Source organism: Amphibalanus amphitrite, unplaced genomic scaffold, assembly GCF_019059575.1.
Source record: "Amphibalanus amphitrite isolate SeventyFive unplaced genomic scaffold, NRLGWU_Aamphi_draft 000009F_arrow, whole genome shotgun sequence".
Classification (NCBI taxonomy): Eukaryota; Metazoa; Arthropoda; class Thecostraca; order Balanomorpha; family Balanidae; genus Amphibalanus; species Amphibalanus amphitrite.
This window is the reverse complement of record NW_024881505.1, coordinates 1,948,896-1,959,491: the sequence shown is the minus strand read 5'-3', so window position 1 is coordinate 1,959,491 and position 10,596 is coordinate 1,948,896. Positions and strand designations below refer to the sequence as shown.

The 10,596-nt window shown below is 48.0% G+C and overlaps 1 protein-coding gene across 1 annotated transcript; it reads right to left on the bottom strand.

Annotated features, from left to right (window-relative positions):
• Window positions 1-1,022: 1,022 nt before the first annotated feature.
• Window positions 1,023-1,850, bottom strand: LOC122379685 (protein obstructor-E-like). The gene has a single exon (XM_043362081.1). The coding sequence runs from the start codon at window positions 1,848-1,850 to the stop codon at window positions 1,023-1,025; it is 828 nt and encodes a 275-aa protein (XP_043218016.1).
• Window positions 1,851-10,596: the final 8,746 nt, after the last annotated feature.

Genomic DNA, 10,596 nt, shown 5'->3' with positions numbered 1-10,596 from the left:
TGATTAATTAATTTGGCGTCACTAGATAAGTACCCCACAGATCAAACTATACACCATGCCTACCTGATTCTTACTCTACAAATTTCTTTCCATCTTTCACAGGAACTGAGATTCCAGCTGGATCTGCTGTAGTCAGTGTGCTTCTTATTCCTTTCCAAGGGCTTCAGGACATATTGTAATAAGTGTGTCCAGGAGGCTAGCAAAGCAAGTATTTCGCAATGGGATTTTAGCAAATGCGGTTGCTTTCGACATGTTTTATTTACATCAAACAAATAAATACCTGATTTACGGGGCCGTTGTGCAGACACATTTCTTACATACCATTCGCACAACATTCTCTGCAGGAAGACAGCTTCAATAAAAGATCAGAATAAATGTCGTCCTAAGGAACTAATAGCATATAACCACAGCAAGTCACCACAGAGAAAGAGTTTTATAACCAATAATCACATACTTAGTAGCCGGCGCAATCCGTTTCACAACCGAGCGGCGAGTTTTTCCTATTCTTACAAGAACTAGACCGCCACCTCGCGACCTGTCCGGTTTTCTTGCTGTGCAGGCGGTTGCACAGCCGCGGACAGGTTGTGTAATGACCCGGTCGGGGCGGAGTCGGCCGAGCTGTCTGCCGACAGATGATTGGCACATGACACAAACTAAGCCAAGAATTGCGCTACTCCTGGCTGTCATGGCAGCCTCCGTGTGCATGGAGCAAAATGAAAAAAAGGCAACCACCGAGGCCGTCGACCACTGGGCAGTGAGAGAAACATGCTGTGGTTTAACAGATCCCCAACTGAACGAAGAGAGCGGCATCAAAGATGAGCGCAGCTAAACGCATCAGCTACGTTAGAAGTAACAGTGCTTCTGTGTGCTTTTCTATGTTTTTCATCTTTAGGTACAGTGTTAGGATAATGAGCAAATACTTTTAATATTCTTATATAACTTAGATTAACACACGGCTCAGAGTCACCTATCGAGAAAAAACACACCTTCAGGACAGGAACTCAAAAATCGTATAATCTTATTTATTTTACTCTTCCGGGAACAAACTCGGGCAGCTTCAGTCCGGGTCCTTTGATGGCGACGATGCGCCCGCCGGCACTGGGCACTCGGCGCAGAGGGCCGATCACAGGACCAGGTACGGACACCGGCACGGCCACGGCCGGTGGCGGCGGCGGCGGTACGGCGGCACAGCCAGGCACCAGTTCGGCGTCCACACAGGTCAGCGAGCTCTCGTCCACTGCCTTCCCGTACGGACATTTGGTGATGCGCGGGTAGTAGTTGACACACGTCACCAGGCGGTCGCAGCGGCCGGTGGCGAAGCGCGGGAAGGCGCCGAAGCGAAGCGACGCCGAGCCGGCTGGGATCTGATCGGGACAGGAGTAGCCGGAGAGCGTCTCGGCATCGCCGACGGAGCACTGCGGCACCAGGTCGGGCCAGTTGCAGGCGTGCGTGCGCTCGTCGTAGGCCAGACCCTCGGGGCACAGCTCCGGCTGAGGCACGCCGTAGGCACACTTGACGAAGTAGTCCACGCACCCGTTTCCGGACGGGAAGATGCCGAACGCGAACGGACAGGGTCCGGGGACGGGCGCCGGCTCCTGGAAGGCCCGGGTGTCGCAGTTGACCCGCCAGTGGTAGTCGCAGCCCTCGTGGACGGCGCCGGTCCCCGAGAAGAGCAGTCCGTTGGCGCACACCTCCTGAGTCAGCGTGCCGTTGGCGCAGCGGAAGTAGCGCTCGCACGAGCCGGGGTCCGGGTACGTCTGCAGGCCCTCGGGGTACTCGCAGACCAGCGGCGGGCCCTGGGCGGCGGCTCGCGCCACCACCAGCACCAGCAGCAACAGGGGACGTGACATGTCGGCAGCGGCGATCGGTGCGGACTGGCCCGACTGACAGCGGGTCGGTCCGCGCCGCTGGCCGCCGTCGAAGGCCGCCCGGCCGCTGACCGCGACCTCGTCAGTGGTACAGAGCAACGACTGACTGCTTTCACAGGTCGGCACGGGCGGGGTGCGACCGCGCCCCGCCTTCGAACCCACCTCAGCTGACCGATACTGGTTTCCCAGGGCCAAGGCTGGTCGGTGAACAGTACTTTTTGGTAACGACGATCCAAAAATTTATGAACCACCACCAAGCAGCAACAAAACTCTTGCCAATCATGGCCTTCATTTTAGGAACATTTTTTGTTAACCCTCGCATGTGTGCGGCGTTTGCCAGCTTTTAATGTGTAGGGGGGAGGGGGGGGGGGGGTCGGTTGGACCCCCGCCTTGCCGTTTGGCCCCTGATCGAGCTAGAGCTTCGCGGAAGAAACGAGCGTGTTGCCCGTGACGAGAGGAAGCCGATGATACCCAATTTTAAGGTCCTAGGTCATTGGTTGACCTTCCAGGTCAGGTCAATGACCCAAAGTCAGGAAAATCGGGACCTGTTAGAAAGTCGTAAAGCGTGGCCGCTAAGGGGTTTTTCGGGGTGCTGATCACGAATATCGTGTTAGTTTTGATCACAGATGATGTCTTTAAGCATTTAGACCAGGTCGGGTCAGGTCAGGTCAGGTCAACCAGTAGGCGTCGTGACGGGTATTCGTAGTACGTGTCAACCGCCTCTGACAGCTTCGTAACATGTTACGAGGTCACCAAAACTACCTCGCAAATGTTCAAATGGTTGCTAAATTCGAATTCGGCTAAAAAAACTAGCCTAGAAACATGTAAAACTCGAAAAAGTGAACCGAGGTCACCAAAGGTCAATGACCTGACCTGACCTTCAGGTGACCTTGACACCCACCCTAATGCATGGGGGCAACATCAAATCACATGTTTGAACGTTTGAAACCACGAAAATCCGAACCCCCCCCCTACACATGCGAGGGTTAATTCTTCTGAGGTGAGGTCACTTGACGTGACCTGGTGATCTGACCTTGAGAGACCTGGGCCGTCTGAAATTTTCACAACATGTGCGGAAAAGATGCATGAAGGCCACCGTTTTTTTTTTTAGATATCTGCGAAAAACCTTCCCTGATACCCAGAAAACATATTGGACAAAAATTATTCCGCATGTTGACACGCTTCTAATTACAAAAAGTCTGGAGACGCACAAATAAGGTGCGCTGACATACCTACATACCTCAAATCACCATCCTGGTGCACCTGATCACATTGTCTGTATGGAGATCACAGGTCGAAGGACGACACACCGATAGTGAGTCGCAGGGGCGAGACCGTCCCGGGGGGACCGGATTGCCCAGCTGGGACAGCGCGCCGACGCCCGCCGCTCAAACGCTCACCCCGGAGAGGATTTTAGCGAGTCCTGTCCTGGTGAAGACACGATCTCGACCACCGGCTCTCTGGAGGGGGTGCCCGCCAGCCTGGATGCAGGGAAACGTGAGGGCAATGCAGATTGGCTTGTCGTGAGGATGGCGAGCACGGATGGGTCAAAGGTTAACTGGATCAGGGTCATGAAGTTTTCAGGTTAAGTAGATATAAACTTGATAAACGCGTAAGAACCGAAAGTTTCGTCGCGATCCGGCTTGTGATCTTTTCGTGACACATTTCCACAAGAAATATTCTGTGAGGCGTCATCTATTTGGACTTCATTGGCCTAGGCGATTACAGAGACACCTATGTACCATGAAGCTATGTCAGTGCCCTTTCAGCCTAGGGTTCCCATGCATAGTGCGCATAGGCGGCGGAAAGGGGGGGGCACCGGGGCACCGTGCCCCCTTGATTTTGCCATTTTAACATTAGCCCATATGGGCGTTGCATGGAAAGAATGGGACCAAAAGTCGTCAGTGGCCTCCCCCCCCCCCCCCCGAAGGTGTTCCGCCGCTACTGATAGTGCGGTTATAGACCAAGTATCAGGTATAAGTACGTTGTTTGCAGCAGAACATAGCCATTTTCTTTGAAAATTCAAACGCATGGATTTTTTGCTGATGTGCCTTTGCTTTTTCATCCTAATCCGCAGCATCCATCCCTTTGTCACTCTCTCAGACTTGTCAGAATGATCGCTAGGTATCTTTTTATTAGAAATGGCAGTGCTTTCTCTTACCTATGTGTTCACTTACAGCATTCAGTGCCCAATTGTTGGCACTGAATACTTCCCACATTGGCAGCATATGGTCGCTGCGGGCAAAAACCTCAAACGAGTCGTCACCACGAGAACCCCTGAATAAATCAGAGAAATCATCAGCAAATAAACCCGCGACCTACATGACCGCAACACAATATCCAGATATAATATCCAGGTTTATTTTGAAAACTTAGATTTCATTTTTAACCCTCGCCCTGGCAGGGCATTTTTCATAACACGGCCTGGCAGGGGGAGGGGGGGTCGATGCGACCCCCCTCGCGATTGGCTCCTATGGCACCTAGAAATACCAAATTTGGTAGGTAGGTGGGCCCCCTGGAGTTCTCGCCCCTGTGCAAATTTAGTTGCTCTAGGTCAATATTTAGAGGGGTTTTGGGGGGTATAAATGTAAAATTTTCGCTAAAAACAGGTCAAAAGTTTTTCCCTATAACTTTTGATCTAATTAAGATAGAGCAAAAAGAAAAGCACCAGTGAACTCAGCACGTCAAGGCGCGTCGAACGATATACTTTTTAGCTTGCTTAAGTGTACTTATTTTTTTTTCTTAATTTTTAGTAAACTTTAATTAATCAATTAAGTTCAAGCTAACCAAATTGCATCATATCGCATAGCGTTCGATTCGGCTGATCACCAGGAACACAATGACACCATTTTTTAAGCTCTAGCGTCATTATGTGCCAAGTTATTGGCAAAAACGTCATTTGACCTCAGTTGACCTCATTTGACCTGACCCATGAATAAGTACACCAAACAAAGAAGCACCAAGTGACCTGCTGTTAAGTACTGTGGTTTCAAAGCACAAAAGTGATAGAACGAAGCGGATATCTCCAGTATTTTCCGAATTTAGTATTTTCCCATAGGCTTAACATTACGACGTAATGACCTCTAACTGACCTCAGGCCAGTGACCTCAAAAAAACCCGAACTACATGTTATACAATTCGGTGAACTTAGCACATCCTGAAAGTTTGGAGGAAATCAGTTAAAAACTGTGAGTTGGACAGGTGCAAAAAGAAAATTGAAATTTGACCATGACCTTGTACCGGTTTTTCTGACCTGGTGACCTGACCCAAGGTCATCCGGACCTGAAATTTTCAGGTCATATGTAAAAAGGTTGCCCCATAGGCTGTGTCGAATTTGGCCGTTTTTACGCTATCTTCGAAAAACCTTAGGGGGGGGGGTCGCATCGACCCCCCTCCCCTGCCAGGGCGAGGGTTAATGACCGACTTTTCGTCACCGTGAATTGAACTGATTTGACCTTATTTGACCTCCTTGTGACTTCACATGTCAAATATCAAGGTCATCGATATCTTATCGTGTGCATCACGATGAGCTCTTTCGAATGTCGTTTGCATTTTTTTTTTCGATCCGGCTATTGGTTCCGGAGATACGACGGAGGGACCCTTTGGCCGCCCCCCCCCCCCCAACAGGACGTGGAACCTGGCACTTGGCAGACCTCAACGTGGCGCGGGTTAGGGAAGTCTCGATGCTGAACAACATAAACTTGATTAACCCGCGCCTGGCCGATGCTCTGAGATTCCGCGCCGGGCCGGGGGGTCTGAACACTCCCCGTCTAACTCGGCTCCTGGGCCACGTAGCGAGTAGCGACACGCGGTAAGCGGCAATTGAAAGAACGTCCAAAATACGGACGAAAACACTTGGGTCATTTTTTGGGTCAGGTCAAAGGTCAGGTCACCAGAGGTCACCAAAGGTAAAATATTGACTATTTCAACATTTTGGAAACTGCCAATGGCTATCTCGGGAACCGATAGAGCTACAGCACCGCAGAAAAGTGCATTCGACAGCCCTTTTACAGGCCTTTCTGAATAATGCCCTCAGATTTGACCTCAGGTCAACGGTTTAGCCTCCAGAGGGCAAAACTCCAAAAATAGCCATTTTTACGAAAAACGTTTTTTCGGCAATAACTTTTGACTCAAATAAGCCATAACATTACTGTTGCCAGCATCGTGTTCCTCTCGTCGAGACGCGTCGAATGAACTATAATTTGACCTTGAATGGTCAACTTGAAAATTTGACCTCAGGTCAAGGTCATGACCTGACCGGAAAAGGTCATGTTGCATATCAGTCGATCCGCAACGTCGAGCCGAACACATCTAAAGCGTTTTCATCGCTCTAGCACGCCTCTATCAGAATTTATTAGCAAAAAAACTGTTAGACTCTGTTCGTGACCTGAGATGACCTCGGGGACATAACGAGGGGTCACAGCTGCCATTTTCCGGTTCAGTGTGCCAATATTACCTACAACTCGATGTTTGAGAGTGTCTAGAATAGCGTTCGTGCATAACAGACGCTTTTCAATTTTCTCCCATTGACATATGTATAATGGAGAGGCCGCAAAATTGACCTGACCTTAGGTCACCGATATCGAAATTCCGAGATATAAATTTTATAGATAATGTTGCTTTAATCAATCGCTGAAAGTTTCAAGGTAATCAATCAATCGATGTAGCTATGACGAGCATTCTTATTTTTTCTGAGGTGAGGTCACTTGGCGTGACCTGGTGACCTGACCTAAGACGACCTGGATCTGAAATTTTCACAATATGTGCGGAAAAGATGCACGAACAAAACCGCAGGGGGGGGGTTAAGTATATAAATTGACAAGTATTACTGAGCGTACAGGAAGGCCTTAAGTTAATTGTTACTCATTTGTTATTCATTTGAAACGCCGGGCAAAAACCTCAATTTTTAATATTTACTTTCAGTCTTAGTTTAAAACAAATGAATAAAATAATAAACTTAAGGCCTTCCTGTATGCTCAGCAAAACATAAACTTGGTTCCTTATATGTCATCCTTCCGTCGAGAGGCAGAATGCGCAACCCTTACCAGACATCACTGATATGGTACGGTGTGAATGTGGTGCGTACTTTGTGTCTTCTATGATGGTGCCATGTTCATTTACCCTATGTTATATCGGCTTTATCGGTCTTACGTGTCAGGTGAAAAGCCACTTTTTGCTGTGGACCTTCGACAAAACTACACAGCTAAACCTGAATCTGAATACACTGCCACTGACGCCTGACGGACATTGATCGCTGACCGGTCTGCCGGCCGACACCACATGACAGCCACAGCACCTCGCTGGAACCGCGATCGGCCCCGGCGTGGGCCCTGGGGATTCGCATGACTATAATCACCATTAGCGCCAGTCGATAGAGCAGAACAACACGAAACTTAAGAATAGCATCACGGTTAAGATCTCATGATAAGCCTATCACCAGCTACATTCACGTTGTTTTTGCAAGTCCACCGGTGACCGAAGAATTCGATCCAATCGCCTAATGAGTAGCTTCCTTGACAACGGGCTCATTCTTTTTAAAACACTTAGCATACAAAAAACCGGTTTTTATGGTTCATAAACAGGTTTTCAAAGACAGGTTCAAGTGCAGAAGACTGATTTATACGAGAAAAACTAGCCACAAAATAAGCGATTGATAAAACAGTCGGATTAACCCGCGCCAGGCCAGGTCCTTTTCATAACGTGGAGAGTCATGGGGGGGGGGGGGGTCCGCACCCCTCTCGCAATCGATTCCTATGGCACTTTGAAACCCCGAAACTACAGGGTATGTGGAAACTTAGGTGACTCTAGGTCAATAATGGCCGTTTTCACGACGCCGGCTACCCGGCGAGTGCACCTAATTTGACCAAATCTGCACCTAGTCTCTTTTACAGCAAATATCTGTATTTTATGAATTTATTTCAGTGTTTTCATCGATGATACTCTCTGATAATATGACAAAGCAGGCATATGTATAAGCAATTAGTGCAACCCTAGGTGATAGCTAGTAAGAGACACACTGAACCTGATTTGACCAAATCTGCACCTAATCTGTACCAAATGTGCACCAGATGTGTACCAGATGGCCGTCGTGAAAACGGCTATTAAGGCTGGTTTTGGGGTATAAATGTTAACATTTTGTTAACCCGCGACGTGGTGGTGGGGGGGGGGGGTCGCTTTCACGCCCCCCTCAGGTTTTTCGTGAATGCCTCAAAAGCAGCAGAGTGCAGCGCCGCCGTTCTTAGCACACCTGTTCCTACATCTTTTCCGCACATGTTGTGGAAATTTCAGACCCAGGCCGTGCAAGGTCAGGCCACCAGGTCACTTTAACTGACCTCACCTCATAAAAAGTTTCAATGTCTGCCATAGCTACCCCGAGTGGCCCATCGATTTGAACTTTCAGCGATTGATAAGAGCAACACTGCGTACAAAGTGTATGTCCCGGAATTTCTATATCGGTGACCTAAGGTCAGGTCAATTTTGCAACCTCCCCATTGTAAGTTAATGGGAGATAATTGAAATGCGCCTCTTTTGCCCCCTGCTGAAAAGCTGCCCCGTTTGCACCTCCCCCTCCGGGGCAACACTAATGCCCCGAGCAGCGTCTGAATTTTGGTGGTATTTAATGCCACGTGCTTACGCTATTTACAAAAAAAAAACTTTGCTATTCCGTTGCCGCTTAATCATTTCAATTTTATCCTAACTTTGTACTCTTTTTTTGTGACATGGTTACCTGACCTGAAATGACTGGGACTTGAAATTATAAGGGAGGTGCCAAAATAATACCCGTTTCTCCATGGGGTATGCCAAATCTGGCGTCGCTACGCGCCGTAATTTGTACGCCATCTGCTAGAAACCTCAGGGGGTACATCACCCGCCCCCCTCCCCCTGGCCGGCCGAGGGTTAACCCGCGACCCGTTGGGGGGGGGGCAAAGGGCCCCTCCCTGTGGTTTTTCGCAGATTTCTTTGAAACGGCTGCGAATTTCGACTTGACACTTTCAGTACCTTTCCGGACATCAATCATACATACACAAGTCCTGGAAAAATCAGGTCCCAGGTCATCTCAGGTCACGAGCTAGAGAGGTCAAACTGAGGTCATATTCGGCGATTTTTCGTCGAAAAAGTTGTTCAGGGAGAAAAATCGCAAAAAATCAGGGTTTCAATAAGCGACTCAAAAATTGGATCGTAGGTGTAAAGCATGGCAAACAAAATGGCTATCTCGAAATTTCCAACGTTAAAAAATCCCTAGATCAACGGATTTTCTAACTAAAAATTTAGATTTCTTGAGATATTTTTTAACTTTGGGGAAATTTAGAGAAATATTATATATACTAGAGAACCCCTCATTGGCCTTACACATTCAAAAATTAACAAAATATCTAAAACTGCCTGAGATATAGCCATTTGAATTACTGGAAAAGTAGCGACTATTCTTATGACGTCAAAATATTTTCGGTATTTGTGCTTGAAATCAGTCATGAGTAATTTTTATGATTCTTATTAACCTCTTGCTGACTGAATATAACCCTTTACGTGAGTGATGCCACTTTTGCGTAAAAAAAATGTTTTTCGTTGTAAACAGGTACAATTTGACCTTATTTGACCTTGCTGTGACGACATAGGTCCAAGAAAAATGGTCAAGGAGTTTCTGTGGTTGCATATATATGACATGTCTTCACAAAGACTCGAATATTCACAATGTAACATGCCTTTCCTTATGATTCACGAAAGTGTTTTCTGATTGGTCGAGGCTGACCTCTGTTGTGACGTCACAGGTCATCATCCACTCAGATGACTATCCACATGCCATGTTTATCATATATGTACATCATATTCAGACTCGGCTATTGGTTCCGGAGACACGAAGGGGGGGGGGGGGGCCTTTGGCCCCTTTGGCTAATGTCGGATTATTTTTGCCGTGTCTTTGGAATCACTGACAATCTGTTGCGGCCCAGCTCATACGGCGTGGGCTGAAGCACAGTAGTTGCCGTGACGTCACCGTCATTCGCAACTGGCTGCCGCCATGAGTGAGCTCGTATACCCCAGTGTGCGCTGCGTGAGCGTCGAGCCAGCAGGTGAAACAATGGCTCTCCCAACAACGCCGGCCAGCTCGGGAGGCCATAGGATGTGCAAGTAAGTAGGGCGTTATTTGGTTATTTTATCTGTGTTAAAAGGGATTGTTAGAGCTTAGCCCTATTATTGGTGGGGAGGGGGGGGGCGAATCGGCCCCCACTTGTAGTTTTTTTTTGCTCTCGATGGAAAACGACTTAAGCCAGGGGCTCGAAATTTGGTGACTTCCTTGCTAATCATTGGGCACATTGTGTCAAACTTTTGAGTTTCTAGCTTGCGCAGAGGCGTCTCCAGGACGAGTTTCTCGGGGGGAAGTTTTTAACCCAGATTTGACTGTTTTGACATTTGCCGCTAAGCAGCGACTTACTTAGGTTTATTCTGGTGACCAGTGGCACCACCCGTCAAATGTATGCGCCTAAAAACTATGTGACGTCATTTGACATTGACAATATTGGAATAGGCGGTTCCAGGTACCTGAGAAAGGGGATAATATCAATGTACTACCCCCCGTCTTAGCGTGCCTGAATCCGCCTTTGCTTAACAAAAACGTGTATTTGGTGCTCACGTTGCATATTTTACATGATATGACACACACATCATGTCATAAGACACATGATATGCCATGACAAAAACTCAAAACATCATCCCAAGTTAGCTTACCTGA

Bases quoted from the DNA above. Each gene is read 5' to 3' on its own strand.
- LOC122379685 (XM_043362081.1), bottom strand. From the start codon at position 1,850: ATGTCACGTCCCCTGTTGCTGCTGGTGCTGGTGGTGGCGCGAGCCGCC.